The 17,741-nt window shown below is 42.6% G+C and overlaps 1 protein-coding gene across 1 annotated transcript in view; it reads right to left on the minus strand.

Moving 5' to 3' along the window:
- ccdc88c (coiled-coil domain containing 88C) overlaps window positions 1-16,987 on the minus strand; it is a gene marked incomplete at both ends in the record, with an annotated part of 38,553 nt that extends 21,566 nt beyond the window's left edge. The window contains 7 exons of the mRNA XM_079229627.1: window positions 26-169; window positions 899-982; window positions 1,927-1,985; window positions 2,847-2,916; window positions 11,568-11,676; window positions 15,068-15,180; window positions 16,928-16,987. Coding sequence (XP_079085753.1) covers window positions 26-169; window positions 899-982; window positions 1,927-1,985; window positions 2,847-2,916; window positions 11,568-11,676; window positions 15,068-15,180; window positions 16,928-16,987 — 639 coding nt within the window. The remainder of the gene's footprint in view (window positions 1-25; window positions 170-898; window positions 983-1,926; window positions 1,986-2,846; window positions 2,917-11,567; window positions 11,677-15,067; window positions 15,181-16,927) is intronic.
- Window positions 16,988-17,741: the final 754 nt, after the last annotated feature.

Here is a 17,741-nt window from a genome sequence, read left to right on the forward strand (position 1 = left end):
TAAATGGATGTGTGTGAGCCTCTACCTCACTGGCTTTGTCTCTCTGGTCGATCAGTTGCTGTAGCGACGCCGCCATGTTGCGGGACAGCGGCTCCAGTTCCTCCTGTGCCAGCTCCGACCCTTCCTCCAGCCAGGACAGGTCCAGGACGTTCAGCTGGTTGTGGGTCACCTGCAGGAGACAGACACAATTAAATACTAATTCAGGCTGAAAACAGCAGTGCATACTTCAGTTTTCTCTTCTGTGGAATCAGCTTCCACTTTCAGTCCGGGGGGCAGGCACTGTCACCTCATTTAAGAGTAGACTTAAGACTTTCCTCTTTGATAGCGCTTAAAGCACTGACCGGTTTGGAAATAGGAAGGCGCTACATTAAACTTCACATTCAGAACAAAATGCCTTTAATCATATTACTGCTTATTGTTCATTCATGTCAGCTGATGCTGGACTGTTTCATGCTGCCCGGACATACATGGGGAACAAGGAAGAGCGCAACAGATCACAACACTTGCGATTCGTAACGCATCATGCTATTAAGTCAGGATTGGATCGGCAGAAGAGGAACAAGCAAATACAACTTTTAGAGATTCCCCATCACGATAGTTTTTGCCGCTTATACAGATTACTGATTGTTGAAAAACATTGTGCTCATTTCCTGTTCATGCTCGTATTTTGGGTTTCTACTAGAAGATGTTTACATGCTTTAGTTTAAAAACAAAAACACACATTATTTATCCCTCAGTGTCTGTTTGTTTGTTACTGTGTTTCTGTCTAATATCAAACATTTGTCTCTTTGATTCAAATGTCTGTTCGTCTTTAGAACCCATGTTCAGGGATGAATCCAGTGAAGCTGAACGGCACAACGAACACTTGATCTTGTTTCTATCATCGCGCTCTACTGACCTCCTGGATGTGAGAGACGATGGCAGCTTGGGTCTCAATGTCCAGCAGCTTGATCTTCTCGATCATCTCCTCCTTACGCTCACACTGACGCGCACACACACACACACACACACACACACACACACACACACACACACACACACGAATAAAAACTGTGGTCGTTTGTCGTAGAGCAGAACAGAACTATGGGAAATGCAATATGTACAGGGTTTGTTTGACGTTGCCATTCATTTTTGCACGTGGCTTTATCCACCTCTCCCTCCCTCTGTCTCTACAGTCACCGTTCCCTCATGGCCTCTCTCCTGGAACCAGTATAACCAGTACAGGTAGGGAGGGAGACAAAAGGAGGGAAGAGTGAAAGAAAGGGAGGAAGGAATTAGGAAGGCTGGAGCAATGAAGGGAGAAACCATGTGGAAAGGAAAAAACACTTTGGTGGGTTCCCAGCCATTGGAGAGGTGGAGACGAGAGACAACAAAGAGCAGAACAAACAAACAGACAGAGAAACCACCTGCGCCCCGACCAACTGACTAGCCCCTCCTCTTTTACTACGGGGAGTCCAATTAACTCTTACCTCGCCATATCTGGCCGATTCTTAAATCTAAATAAATTTGAAAAGAATAGATTCCAGAGTAGATTGAATAAATGTGCCTTTTTACACGTAACGTAATTAAATATGTAATATGCAGTGACATGTCATAGTCTCCTAAAGAAAGGCGCTTGAAGCGCCAAAATGCTCCGACCAGTATGCAACAAATTCATTATACAGCACCGTAATGCTTATTACTCTATGTATAAACCACTGATGGAGCTCCATGTGACTCCATTTTGATCCGGCCTTCCCACCCTGCACCTCATCTATGCTGTGCTCAGACATGCAAAACTAAATAGTCACAAACACACTTCCTGCAGAGAGACTGGGTGGTACAGTAAGCTGCTGTGTTTGGGCTTGTGTGTGTGTGTGTGTGTGTGTGTGTGTGTGTGTGTGTGTGTGTGTGTGTGTGTGTGTGTGTGTGTGTGTGTGTTTTTACCTGGACAGCACAGCCTAGTATCAGCAACAAAAGTCTGTTCAGCTGCTCCATGCTCTTAGCTGGAGGAAACACAACACAGGGACACGCGGTATGTCAGAATGCATGACCACATCCACAGAGCACTTCAACCATAACACAGCTGAATAAAAGTGAGCATTAGAAAAGTCACTTTGAGTCGAATAAAAGTCAAACAGCAAGTCTTTGAACTGAATGTTTGAAGGTTGGTGGTAACTGAGGCTGTTTCACTCCTCAGGCAGTGAAACCTTTCATTGCCGACAGACTCTCCATTGTTACTCCATTTAGCAGCAACAGCACAGGTTGGAGCGCCTCAAAGACACAAACACCTTTGATCAGGTTCAACACGAGAAGTTCATATGTGTGTTTTCTCTGTTGTTTTGTCTCCACGGGGGACAGCTGGGCACATGGGACCCTTCAAAGTGTCAGTGTGTAACTATGGCGATGCTGTGTGTTCGGAATAATGCCTTCTCAATGGTTGGTTTGGTGTTGGATGTGCTAAAATAATAAACGGCTTTGTATCGTCAAAGATAGAACTTCTACAATTGTATTTACGCTAACAAAAGAAGACAGAAATAACGTGAGAGAAAACGTGTCTATGTATATTTCAGGACCTTTTGCCTCGGCTCTGAGGCCGTCCATACCATAATAACAGTGCTTTAGGAGCAATGAAACTGGAGCTACCACCGTTTTTGTAATTTATGAATGTTGCTGTAGGTAAGAGCTGGGTTCTAACCATAACTCTAACCCGGTCAAACTAATTAAAGTAACAACAAGAGCGTTCCTTCTCGCTAAATTCCGAACCGGCGATGTGGCTTTAATTAGTGGTCATCATGTAACGTCCCTCAGACAGGAGACATATGCGGGACTTGATTAGTACTTAGGTGTGTGGGTGTGTGCGTTACCTGATATGGGATCCTTGGCGATGCACAGGATGTTAGGAAGGGGCATGACTATTAGCTGCTGTAAGGTCTCCTGCAGCAGAGAAGATGGGATGGGAGTTAGGAGGGGGAATTTCATGGTCTTAATGATAGTAGTGCAAAAGGCAGTGTTACTGAAAAAACTGTCCATCAGTATTTCTGAAGGAAGAATAATCCAATCATGATTTTCTTTGGGCCAATTAGTTTTTGTACAAGCGGCAACTTCCGGTGCTGAGAAATGAAGCCGAGAAGTTACAAAGACTGCAGTACCTTGAACGACCACTTGAGGCTGGCTCCAAAAGCGAGTCAATCCCCACCCTTGTTAAAATGCCCAACTTTACAGCAGAGATATAGACCTTTACAGCCTGGCTGAATTGATCATTTATACATAAATACATAGCAAGCGTATACAACGTGTGTCTATGTGTGTCTCAATTACCTTCATCATGTCTTTGGCATTTCTTTATTGCAATTCAGTGATGAACAAAATCAGCCGACACAAGTCATGAAAATGCTAAACTGTGGGCTCTAAATAAGTGAACTGCGGTTACGGTATTAGTTTCTAAAAATGTTTGACGAACAAAATTCTCTGATGTGTGGCTCAAATATTATATTAATGATACCATTAGAATGGAATCAAAGTCCAGCCACCAACTGACCCAGACTTGTGAATCTACATGTTTGCGTATGTGTGTGTGTGTGTGTGTGTGTGTGTGTGTGTGGGCGAGCAGCCAACGGAAACACCCAACTGTCGATAAAGACTGTGTGTGTGTGTGTGTGTGTGTGTGTGTGTGTGTGTGTGTGTGTGTGTGTGTGTGTGTGTGTGTGTGTGTGTGTGTGTGTGTGTGTGTGTGCGTGTCTCTGACTCAGGAAAGAAACAGCCCTCTAGGAGGGAATGCTTTCCATTCCAGAATATCCTCTCCTGTCCCCCAAACACACCCGATTGTCCAGACGGGAAGTGAGAATGTGAGGCAAATTAAAACACTTTCATTTTTTTTTGTCTTTTAACCTCTCAGAGGTGCAGTGTCTTTATCAAAACATGCAACATTTGACTGTCAAAGGAAGTTGTTTTGGGATGAGGAAACGTGTCTGTGGAATAAGGTCACATAGGAAGACAATAGGTCTACAGAAAGGACACATGGGAGGAGACATGCTGACGACCCCTGGTGAAGTGTGTGTGTGTGTGTGTGTGTGTGTGTGTGTGTGTGTGTGTGTGTGTGTGGTGGGATGATGGAAGTGACTGTCAGCAGGGAGGGGATGGCTGGAAGAATATACTCAAAAGCACACTTCTGCTCACAGACACACACAAAAGAAAATATATCCAAATTCACATGCGAGTTGATACCAATTCCATGGTTATTATGGACTGGAACACTCCATTTGCACTCTGTAATGTGCCATTTGTGTACATTTGTTCACAGTCACAACTTCATGATCAGAGACGCAGAGCTCTGGTCTGGAGAGTCATCTGCTAACCGGGCACATCCTCCCACTATCGGTTTACAGCTCAGTTACACCGGAGAGGTATACCTGCAGATACTGTTGCACCGGCCCATACACCAGGAGGTAATGAGAGACCCTGCAGTCTCCCTCTGTTGATCACACACACACACACACACACACACACACACACACACACACACACACACACACACACACACACACACACACACACACACACACACACACACACACAAAACATGCAGGCTGGCCACCAGATGTCTTTAAAGGCACAGCGGGGGCTGAAACACGCCGTCAGTCTGGAGGCTTTACAAACAACTTTTGGTTTGTTTCATGGAGATACGTTGCAGATTAAGTCAACGACAACCGTCGACTAAACAAAACACTCTCATGGAGCGAGTGAGGTGATACCTTGCTTGACATGTTCTTGGTTTTCCGATCCATCGCTGTGCTTGACTGATACGGTTTAAAAACATTTCTGCTGACAACTGAATGAAAACTAGAGTCGGGGCTGCCTAACCGCCTATTGTAGTACTACAATGTTTTCTTCAGAAGTAGAAGTACACAGGAAGTAGTAGGCAATACAGCCGAGTTGCTTTGGGGGGCGATTTGTAAGTTATTTTAGAGCACAATAAGCAACATAATTCAATATTTCTCATATCTAAAACATCATAATCATTAAAGTATAAGGATTTTATTTAACTTTCTGTCAAACATTACTTAAAAATGATCTTTATCATCGACTTTCAAATCAGCTGTGTTATTTATGCTTGTGCTAGTTAGCCATGACTATTCCATAAACACCTTTCAATTGTGAAAGATATCACAATTTCATCAGTACTGTCTGGATCCCGGAGCGTACGGAAACTTTGACTTCTAATTCCTAAAATAGATTCTTCTTGTTCTTCCTCTCGGTAGTTGACCGTGATTCCCTGTGAAGAACAGTTGAGCAGCAGGCTCATGTCTATGCATCAACATCCTTGAGGTGCACTGACCATATACGGTTAGATGTGGGCGTGTAGTTTTTTTACCCATGATAAGACTGTAGGCCTATTTTGGGGGCGTTGCCGGCCGTGAGAAACCACGACTTGGATGTGTGACGCAACTGTGTCACGGCTGGTGTCCTGCTGAGGACTCAAGGAAGCTCACGGGCCAAGCATTCAGCCGTTCTCAACGGGCACTGCACTAATTCAAAAGAATTCTCAAGCAACTGCCTCAGACTTAAACTTTGTTCAAGGTATTTGTATTTTATATTTGATGTTACTTCATTTGCAGAATCCAACAAAGCTGTATTGGCAGTAAGATACATTTGGCAATAAGGCTGACCCAAATATTTTTTTGCTTTTTAAAAAAGGACTGATATTTCCAGATTTTTAATTTTTTTTTCCATTACTCCTTTTGATTTAAAGTGGTGTGTAAGTTGTGGAACACAGAACCCGGCGGCTCATTTTTTTGTTAGCTGCCACCATGTTATTGATCTGGGATTAGAAATGTGAGCCCAGTGTGTTAGTGGGCCATGGATTTGGGCCTTGCATGTGTGTCTAAATGGGTCATGTAGCAGGCTCTATTGATCCCATGTCAGTTTATAAGTGTTAGATCCTGATGTTGCTGCAGGAGAATATCTATAGGTCTCAGCTTTTACACACACACACACACACACACACACACACACACACACACACACACACACACACACACACACACACACACACACACACACACACACACACACACACACACACACACACAGCGATTAGACAGTCTATCCGTCTCATCTATAATAAACAAGCTAGTTAGCCCTGGCATTAAAGCCACTATCTTCTGCCCGAATGGAAACACCAACCTAAACACACCACAAAGCTCTACATCAGCAGAACATTTCTCTCTTTCCACCCCACTATAGATGCGCTGGTATCAAATCTCCATGCTATGATCATTGTGGACAAAAACACAAACTATCCTGAAACTATCCTCAAATACTACTTATTAGTGCTAAGGTATAATCGAATGACTTCATCCAAACCTAAAAGACGAAACAGTATTGGTGATCATGAAACTCACGGGAGGATATATCACTTTTTGCCAGATACTAATTGCCAATCATTGATGATCTATATATATATATATACACAGATACAGATCATTTTGTAGTTTGGTTATAACAGCTGGTCTACAAGGATCCATACTATTCTTTTGCCACAATCAAAATCCTTTTACTTTGTTAAAGCAATTTTTTGTGTTTCTTTCTTTACTGTTTGTAAAGAAAGAAACACAAAAAATTGCTTTAACAAAGTAAAAGGATTTCGACACAATTCAAATGATAAGGAAATACAATTTTGTATTTTTATTGATTAAAACAAATCTGGTTGTAGTTTTTATGATGCATTATAAGGTGCTTATAGTGTTAACAGCTCAAAATTAATCTATAATATCTATTTATTTTGTTGTGAAAACATCTCCTTCAAACATCTGGAAGTTTTTCACCAACACTACATTTTACGAGATTACATGTGAACACATCATCGGCGACTAGAAAAGCATATTTTTACTGAATACTGGCCAATAATGACAGTCAGTAAGACTGTATATCACACTGTGATGGTTAATGTTAAACTGTGTAATTAATCCGCGGTTCACGTGTGTGCCAAACCGTTGGGGGATCCGTACGGATCACGGATGGTCAGTGGTCCACTAATAAACAGTGAGCTGTCGTGCCACTTGTGGTTGAAATGCTATCACAGTTTTGCAAGTTCACTCATATACTGTGTGTGTCATCTAAACGTGAAAGAATGAACGTAACTGATGTCAAATAGATTTCAACAGGTCTACAAGACATTGACGGCCAGTTACAAATAGTCCTGTATTCCTGTATTCCTTGGATATTCTGTGTGTGAATGAGGAGGGAAACATAGCCAGTGGCATCCGACTCCGTCTGTACAAACTGATTGACAGTCTCTAGAGTTGCATGGAGGTACAGTACACGGATAACGGCTTCCAGGGCCGACTGACAGAAACAGGGAGTGAAGGCTCATTCCTTCATCCATAGTTACTCCTGGTCTGTTCTTTCGTTGAGATGCTTTTTTCTGTTGACAAAGGGAACATTAGCATTCTGTCTCTCAGCCCTCAGTTGTTCCCTTCTATCAGTCTACACAGGCACATAAACACACCGGCATGCCCAACCAATCAGGAGACGGGGGCCCGTCCAAGTTGACCTTTATCAGTCGACTACCACTCCTAAATACACAAATATCTTCTTCCAGAATAAACATATCATATGATTCTCTGATTATCAGCAAACAAACAAGTTGATCCACAATTTCAATTATTTTGGTCAAAAATAAATGCATATTTCATGCGTGTCTGAGAGAGAGACACGCATAAAACCTTAATGTTGCCTATGATTTCCTCTTTCACCTCAAATATTACTTCACTTTTGCCATTCGTTTATGATCACAGGACGACAAAACAAAGTAATGTGAAGCTGTGAAGACCGTAACCTTTTCTTTCGAAGCCCCTGGTCAAGGGCGGATGCTGCTTCAGCTCTTCTCCTCTGTATGTTCTGCCTGTTGCCGAGTACGGCTCCACTTCCCCCGAATCAGAATTGATCCAATAATTAATAATAGCAGTAAAAAAGTGCAATATTTCCCTCTGAATTAAGATTCAAGAAAGAAAAAAACCCACCTTATTTGCATATGCATTTGAAGCACAATAATTATAATAATAAAACGGTATATAATTGTGAATAACCTTTTTTTCCCCCTAGCTTTCGGATAATCAGAAAACCATAATGTTGTGTTCATTTTTTAATGTAACATCTGTGTCTTCAGGAGTAATGGGGGTCCAGTTAGGGTCACCTCTGAGGAACCGCCTGCCTGGGCGACTACTTCTGAGACGACCCGTCTGGAGCGAGCCGGCGCTGACCCGAGCAGCCTCGTCTCCAGAGTGACCGCCTGCTCTCAAATCTCACATCAAATCTCTAGTAACCCCATGGTGCAGCCGCACTCCTCCAGCACACACATTAAAACAGCAGTTAGTTAAGGGCAAGAAAACACTGTCAACAAGTTTGACCATGGTCGACACACACACACACACACACACACACACACACACACACACACACACACACACACACACACACACACACACACACACACACACGAAGTAGGCCAGAGGATATGGAGCTCAAAAACATCCCATGTAGGCTCAGGGCTTTGTTCTGCTGTTCCCACGGTAACCAAGGAGGAGTAAAGTGAAGGATGGGGGGATGAGAGAAAGAGAGGGGAGGGCCGAGCTCTGCTTAAGTTACTACACAACAATAAAACGTCTTTCACCAGAGCCAGAGCTTCACTCCTCGACATGCAGGAGCTGTCGCGCTCAGACATTTTGTCACAAGAATCAGACACTCCTGGCCCTCCTGGCTTTTCTCATCAGCTGCTTGACGCAGAGATCTTTTTCTTTACATTTTACACCAACAGTAGAGCTACTTGTGTCAGAGCTTGAATAAGTACGTTCTCTAAAATTCCTCACACTCATGGAAGTCGAATTTTGAGGCGATAAAAGAGCTTGATTGTATTGCTCGCCATTGACGGCCTGCAAATATTTGTAATCTGACCAACCTCTGGATAAAGCAGTCATTTTTTTCTCTCTAAACAATCAATTGCTTTGTCATTTGGTCGTGTCACTGTAGCGATTTCTATTTCAAGACTGTCCAGTGTGAAAATCTGTATTGGTCTCAGCGTGAAGGAAGAACATTTTCCCTGGTTCACATGTTGGGAGTTGTGCTCTTGGATACATTGAATCATCGTGCAATTGAACTGCTATTTGTGTGATTGGTTCTTACATAAAGCAGGAACTGAAGAAGTGAAGCCTCAACCAATCCTACAGTTTTGTTTCGAACCAGTTCTGGTGTAAAACCAGTTCCCAGTGCCATTTAGAGCCACGCTCGGCTCTGGTTGCTCATAGTGTGAACAACGCGTAAGAGGCTCATCCTGCCTCCGATTGGTTTCGGCTATGGTGGATTCTGGCAATGTCGTTACGAGCACTTTGGGGATCCACAGGAACCGGATTATAGTCGCGGATTAGCAGTCTCGTGCTCTAATGATGTTTCAGCAAATATGACAAAACTTTATTTTCAGAAGTCACTTATCCAGGCGCAGTTTCTCCAGCCAGTAAGGATCCGCTACTTTGGAATTCTCCCTCCACAGTGATATTAAACATTGTAAACGGTAATTCTCACAGTTGAGAGGCCGTCACCCCCAAGTGGTGATTTTACGGACTTAATATCTTTGATGGATTTTCTGTCAAACAATGAATTGGTCACTTATTCCAGCGTTAAGACAGAAAAAAAGTGAATAGCTTAGTATCCAGAGCTTGTGATCTCAGGTTACTGTGCTTTGTGCAATAGAGACGGAACAGAAGGGTCCCCCCCACACACACACACACACACACACATAAACTTTGTGCTTTGTCACTGGGGAGACTGGGAGGAGTCGCTGGATCAGCCTGTGTGTCTGCTGAGACACCATCTAATTAGGAGAAAGCCAACACCTAGCCCCTTATGAACAGCTGGATAGATACATATGTGTGTGTCTGTGTATGTCTGCGTGTGTTCTTGTGGCTGATCCCAAACTAAGTGGCGTTCTGAGGCTCATAACTCATTGACTTAAGGTTGTACTGCGAGGTGTGTGCGTGTTGAAGCCAGGGTGTTCGACCGTGGTTAGAGATTAACCATCATGGACAGATTAACCCCATGCTGCCCAGAATGACCCACTTCACCAAGTGCACACACAAACAAACCAGCAGATGTAGCCTTTATTGTTGTCTGATCTGCTTGAGCGACACATGACCAGTGTTGTACTGTATTCTGGGAGACACTAGACACGAAGGCTTCTAGACAAAATTGTGGCTGGTGCTGCGTCCACATTGAAACCATGACAGGGAAAAACACAAGTCTCCTTGAAGCTCATGACAAATTGTGTGTCGTCTACTCGCACCAGGAAACGGCCATGGCTGCTATCAATGGCGACAGAACACAAGTGTGCACGAGGAGGCCACCCGTGGGTGAAGCAGCCCTCCTCAAGTGGATTCATAATGATAACGCCAGGTCACGTAATGACCACCTTTATTCATATAAGAAATACACAAATGTCTATCAGATGGTAATTTTTTTTTTTTAAAGTTTAGGAAGCTTCCACTGAATTAAAGAGAGAAAAATGTTGGCAATGATACACAGGTGTGTGTGTGTGGGCTAATGCCAGGGCCATGATGTAATGTGGCCAATCCCCTCAAAGCTAATCGCAGCTCGTTGTGCAGAGGCATGAGCAGTGTTTCTGCTGTATAATAAATCAAGAGATAAGGACCTCAGATGCAGTTGATTTGGCTGAGCTGCAGTCACTCACTCACACACACACACACACACACACACACACACACACACACACACACACACACACACACACACACACACACACACACACAGGGTATTGCTTGTATGTAGTAAGATACTTAAAAGAAAAAAAGAAAAAAAAACATGATTCAAATTATATTTTTATATAATAATGCTACATCATGGAAACCCTTTCTGGATATTATGCCTGCTGTCTAGAAGAAGAAAAAACAACCTCTTTCTGAAATTCATCATGTATAAAGTCCAAGAAGAAAAGAGTAGTTTTTGTGACGTGTAACTCACAAACCGTTCGGAAGCAGTAAAAAAAAAACGTTGAAGAGAAAAGTCTTGGCGTGTAGCGTTTGATATGGATACGTTATATCAAAGTGACTAAATGCCTCACACTGAGCATGACGTTATGAGATTTGTTCCAATCATCTGACCGCATTGTGTTACTTCCTGCTCCCATCGAGCGCTGCATAGCTCTGGCTGTCAAGCACGCTCAAGGTTGATCCATACGGATGTACCGCATCATCAATACACATCTCACCGACACAGCGCAGGAAGAGGAGAAAACACTGCGCCAGTTTAGGTGTGGTTTTCAGAAAGTGAATTAAAAGGACATGACAATTTTCACAACTCAGATTCAAGCTTATGAAAAAAAAAAAGCTATTCTGTGGATCGGTGGACCATTAAGAACAAAAGAAATGGAATACAGCTAACAAGAATAAAATATTGACTGCAACTAGTCTACTGTGGTGCAGTTTGACCCATGCATGTTGCCATGGTGTGCGTTGCCATAGTGTGCAAGCACACCATTAGCACATGGTGTGTGTGCGTGTGCATGTGCGTGTATATACCTGGTAGTACGTCCTGATTTGTCTGGTGAGAACGGTCAGGTTGTATAGCCGAAGAGACAAGTCATTGTTCACGTTCTTGTTCAGCCTCTGATTGGTTGGGCTGGGGTCGCTATGGAAAGACACACACACACACACACACACACACACACACACACACACACACACACACACACACACACACACACACACACACACACACACACACACACACACACACACACACACACAAATGTGTAAGTGTTAAGCTAAACTAAAAGGCATTGTTGAGAACATTTGTCGCCCCCAGCTTTAACTCCTTTCACTTCAACTTCACTTTGCACTTATTTCATTTGAAACTCTTGGAACCCTTTTCAGATCTCCATAATCATAAATCAAATAAATAATCATATACTGTTTTCAACGCTTCCACTTCAGCAGAAACTTAAACTTTTCAACTCATTTCTTCAATCACTTCCATTGACCCTACCACCTCAATTCATAACTTCTATTTCCACAATTTTAACTAGACTAAAACTTCACTCAGTGCTTAAAGCAAGTTGACACTTCATTCCTTTCACTACAGCTACACTTCAACTCATTTCAGTGCTACAATTTTGACCACCACTTCATCTTCAGCCTATTTTAGGGTTTCAACTGCAAATAATCAGCAACTGGCGAGCTACATTATCTTCAGGAAATACATCCCCTTCTAGTGGTTTCCTAGTCAACAAGTCCAACACAGTTCATTAACTATTAATATTATTATTGGGGGGGGTTTTCCTGATCCGATGTGAGGTCCTGGGACAGGGATGTCATGTGTACAGATTGTAAAGCCCTCTGAGGCAAACTTGTATTTGTGATGTTGGGTTATATAAAATAAACTGAATTGAATTAAAGATAACCACATTAAATTGCAAAACCATTGCACATTTCTGCTCCACATACATACATACATACATACGGAGCAGAAATGTGCAATGTTTTTTTAATTTTATATATATATATATATATATATATATATATATATATATATATATATATATATATATATATATATATATATATATATATATATATATATATAAATAAATAAATAAATAAACATATTGTTCTGAAAGGTCAGAGAAATAACAGGTTCACAGACCGACTGATACGACAGCTGACTGCTTCTCTGACTGACTGATTTACCAACGCTCTCTGAGTGGCTTTCCAGTAGTATTCCTCATGGCCTCCTCCTTTGTAACCCACTTTCCCCTAAACCCCTACCAAGTCCTAATCACCCCCGCCCCTCCCCAGATAGCCCAGCCTACATTCAGTGTGGAGAACAATAGCGCGATTATCATTGTTTCCGAAGACAAGAACTAACATATGAACATGTGGTCTGATTGGGGACAGAGGGCCGTCTGGGTGGGTTATTATTACTGTGGACAGTGCTAGTGTCCCGGTGGACCAAATGCTGTCTGTCCAATCCAGAAAGAATTAAAAATGATAAGCCTATATATATTTTATTGTCAACAAATCTCATGAAAAGACCTGAGCCAACAATGAACGTGTCCTACTAAAAAGTATTGTGTGTGCGTATCCAAAGCCTGATAAATCGTACCCCTTGGTGCTATAGAGCTCCACAGAAAACACACCAATGAGGCACTCGGCTCGCTGGGTCAGTGCCACTGGGCACAGTGGTTGACAATCAGGTGTGCCGTGGGAAAATGTCCAATTTCACTTAATTGGTCCAAAAAAATATGAATTAGTTGCCGCAAATGATTTTCCATTATTGAGCGTCTGAGCCTGCAATATAGTGACTGGCAGAGTAATATAGAACATGTCTACACCTTGTTCTTTATTAAACGAACTAAACGGCCGTATGTTATTGATCGTATCTACACGACATCATGGCATTTCTGGGTTGCGTCTACAACTCTTCTTGTGTCGCACACGGAGGAGTCCCGCCCCGATGCGCTGCACACAGGTGAGACACAGCGGACAGAGAGAGAGCGGCGAAAAATATGTTGCGTGCTTTTCACAATGGAATTTGCTGCTTTAAGCTATCACTATTTTAAGCGATTAGCGAACACTGTTAAAGCCCAACAGTTCATGTATTTGCAGGTCAAGACAAACATCCAACAGGCTGCAGCCTGGAGCTCCATCAATGACGTTTCTGACTTCACATATCGAGAGGCTCTGGAAATATTCTTCCAAAAGCCCAAAAAACACACTGCAGTGACAAAGCCTGCACACTTTGTGGTCGTCATTAAAATAAATGAACACCATGTTTCCTTTAAGTCAGTATTTATCAAACTGGGGCGGTATTTATTACAGGTGGGGCGCAAGAGGAAATGCTGATTTTAAATGTTCACCGTCCGCCATTAATAGGTTACGCTTGCGACTCGCCGATTCTTGTCATTTTGCCACAAGCTGATCTTTATGAGATCTCCGTGAGGTCGTTTTTTCTGCTATTGTGTCTTTCAACATTGAGCATGAATTGAGAGCCGTATTAAATCTACAACCTCGTTTTAAAAAGATGTGTAGAGGAAAGCAGCTCACTGCAGCCACTAATACTGATACAACGTGATGCTCACACATCTGCACTCATTCTGTTTTGTAAAAAAAAAGGCTTATCGTTTTCCACAATAAGCTATTTAGTAATAACTACATATTAGTTATTTTTTTGCATAACTTTATTTTCATTTTTCTAACAAAGTGATAACACTTATTTATTTATTTTGTCTGATGGAGCAATCTGGTTTACTTGAAACACTGAATACTCTTCCATGCCAGTAGGTAGCGCAATAATTTCCTATATATATATATATATATATATATATATATATATATATATATATATATATATATATATATATATATATATATGCTGTACTATGTTACAATGCTGTATTATGTTACAATGTGACATTTTGCAACGTTTTGGGTTGTTCGTGTGCCGCGGGATTTTTTTATTGTAGAAAATGTGCCGCGGCTCAAAAAAGGTTGAAAACACTGCACTGGGTGACCGTCGTACTTATAAAACCTGGTACAATAAGAAGTATCACACTTTTAAAAGCCTCATCACACCACAGTCTGCTGTCTGAAATGGACGCCCTGCACTCTTACGATGGCAGCAAGTGTTGCGTCACCTTCAGATATGGGCCTGGATCTCCCAGTGCATCTCTAGTTTAGCTAAATATGCATAAACTGAATATGCTGAGAGACATTGCACCTAACTCTTGCCCGTCTGCAACCGTGTAATTCCTCAAATTACAGTGCAAACAGCTCAGCTCTAAAGGGGCCGTTAATGATCTCCCATATTCATTCTACTGTTTGTCTTGATGCAGACTTCAGCACATCTGGCCGTGACGTTTACAACCTGAAACCAGTGCGTCAGGATGTGGTCGCACTGACACACGCACACGCACACGCACACACACACACACACACACACATTTTTGTTTTCTATTCTATTTTTTTCACTGACTCATACAACACGAATGTTAAAACTCTCACATCGGCACGGCGTTACCTACATGTGTGTCATGATCTTGTGCAGGAAGACGCCGTCCACCAGCTCCATGAACATGTTGACGCACTCTTCGGAGCCCGCGTCGTCGCACGAGCCCAGAGGACCCAGCGTCCTCACCTGGGGACAGGAAGAGAAGTCAACCACACGTTTCTTTGATTCCCTTTTCAACTTCATATGCTGGCAGACGTTCTGCTGAATCAAGATTTTCTAAATTGTGTTACCTCAACTGGGTAACCCTCTCTTGTACATTCATGGACAAATAGTGACACAATTTGTCATTAAAAAGACGGTGGCTGAACAGTAGATCTTATCTTTGCTCAGAGAAAGAACTGTGGATTTTGTCCCCCATTGCTGACATAGAAGTGTGTTTGGAAGGCATCTATTCGTGGCCAGCAGGAACAATATTGGCCACCAAAAACAATTTTAAAATATGTGCATGTCAGCAACATTTTAGGAGAGACTGAAAAAAACATGAACCTTTCTTTTAGAGCTATACTGGAATTAAAATGCAATATATTTTATATCAATATATATTTTTTAAAACCCTTATTTATTCAGGTTTTGTTGTTGTTGTTGCTGAGAGTAAAGCTCTCTTTTGGAGGAATGCCCTGCTCGCGCTCACACAGTGACACAGCTGGAAGCTGCACAGTACAACCACAGTCTGATCTGCTGCTGGCCGCCGAGCAACTCCACTGGAGCAAGCGCTGCTCTTTCATTTTCTCCTCCCAAACATAGCCGAAAAAACCTGGGGTTCTTTGACCTTGGATGTGCAAGAAAAAGAAAAGAAATTGGAGAGAGAAACTCGTAACTAGTCAGTGTTAACTGTGATTGTCTGTGTCCAACAAAGCTAGGAGAAACTGTTGGTTGGGCGGTCGGGTCAACAGGATGGGGTCACAGGGAAACAGGAAGTACCACAGAGTTAATAACCTGTTGAATGCTGTATGTGGGTCATCACAGTCCGGGATGGAAGATAAAAACGGGTCCCAAACTCTGAGGACACTGATATCTAGAGTAACGTCTACTAAGGAATGAATATATTTAATCCTACTTTTTTGTTTTGTTTTTGCTTTCTGTTAAGGTTGTGAAAAATTGTTTCACAGAACATGAAAACAAATTTAAATATGCCTGTAAATGAACACAGAGATACAAACAATATTCCAGCAACAAAACATTTCTGAAGGTTGCAGATGGGTAAAATAATGCTGCTTTACACTGCATTCAGTTGACATTAGTTTCTGCTTAAAGCCTTGCTGGATGAGGGGAATCAGCTGCAGGGCTGTTTGCTCAGATGGAAGAAGTTGTTTCGCAACACCCCTTGGCCCATGGACATGCTAAATCCACCCAAAGACAGCTAACACTCAAACAGGGATAATACTTGAGTCTACTGGAGGGGAATTTGAATGGCAAAAGGTGACGAAGAAGTAAAGAAACAGGAAGCTGAAATACTGTGATCCGTTTAGCCGAAGAAACAGATAATTAACTTGTTTTCCTGTGTGGCAGTTATGTATGAAATCTAAAGTCCCAGAAACACAAACCAACATCCCTCAATGTATCAGATAGTCTGAGGCTTTTATTCTGAAAATCTTACCCCCTGTCACTGTAACGCATCTGTCTGAGCACCGTCAATAAATAGGTTAATGGTTTAAAAGAGAGCAAACTACTGCATGTGGTACATTACGAGGTCAAAGTAGTTGGTTATTCTACTAGTTAGTTAGTTAGTTAGTTAGTTATTCTTCTCTACACAAGAAAGTGTAGCCGAACTAAGAGAAACAGAAGAGGGAAAGTAAAGCAGAGACAGGGGTCGGAACCTCGCGTGCGTCGCCGCACAACCGTGTTTGCGTGCGCGCGTGGTGCTCCCACTCACCCACACCACCAGCGGCGACTCCATGAAGGTGGCCAGCAACTCGGACAGAGTCACGTCCATGGTTGTTCCAACGGCCCCCGAGTCCGTGTATCAATCACCAACCAATCATAAATCCACCGGCCGGTCAGTCGATATCCGCAGCGGGCTCGCGGTAGGTCACCACACAGGACAGAACAAAGCCCCCGCGAGGCATCGACCTCCTGCACGAGCTCTCTCTCGCTCGCTCTCTCTCTCTCTCTCTCTCTCACACCACTATTGTCTTGCGCTGTCCCGTTTCCCTAAACACTGGGTTTAAAATGAAGGGAAAAAAGCTTTAAATGTGAACTTTTCGAAATACTTCCACAAACGCCCATACGCCCCACTGTGTCAGTTCCGTTAGTTTAGCGGGTAAATATCCAGTTTATTTTCCGGCTGAAGGTGAAAACACTTGATCCAAACTTCGCAGGACAGTTGTTCGCGTTTCCAAGGGATACAAGACTCTAACCGTAAAGCGGCAAAACGGCCATGAAATACGAAAAAGTAAAGTAAACAATGTAGAGAAAAGTCAAATGCGCGGTAGAAGTAAACAGAGAATGTTAAAAAAAAAAAATGTTTCCGTTGTTTTCTACATCTCCACCACGTCTCTACCTCTATCCTCCTATCTCCATCAACCTGACTGTGTGCGGCCAGCAGCAGGGAGGGTTGACTGACAGCGGGGCCGACCAATCCGCTCTCGCAAAAAGCGCGGTCACCGCCTTCCTCCATAAATCAGCCAATTATAGTGCAGTAATTTGGCAGAGTTTTCACTGAGCGTGACGTCACCGCCATTTGTTAC

Source organism: Taurulus bubalis (assembly GCF_910589615.1).
Source record: "Taurulus bubalis genome assembly, chromosome: 1".
In the NCBI taxonomy this organism is placed as follows: domain Eukaryota; kingdom Metazoa; phylum Chordata; class Actinopteri; order Perciformes; family Cottidae; genus Taurulus; species Taurulus bubalis.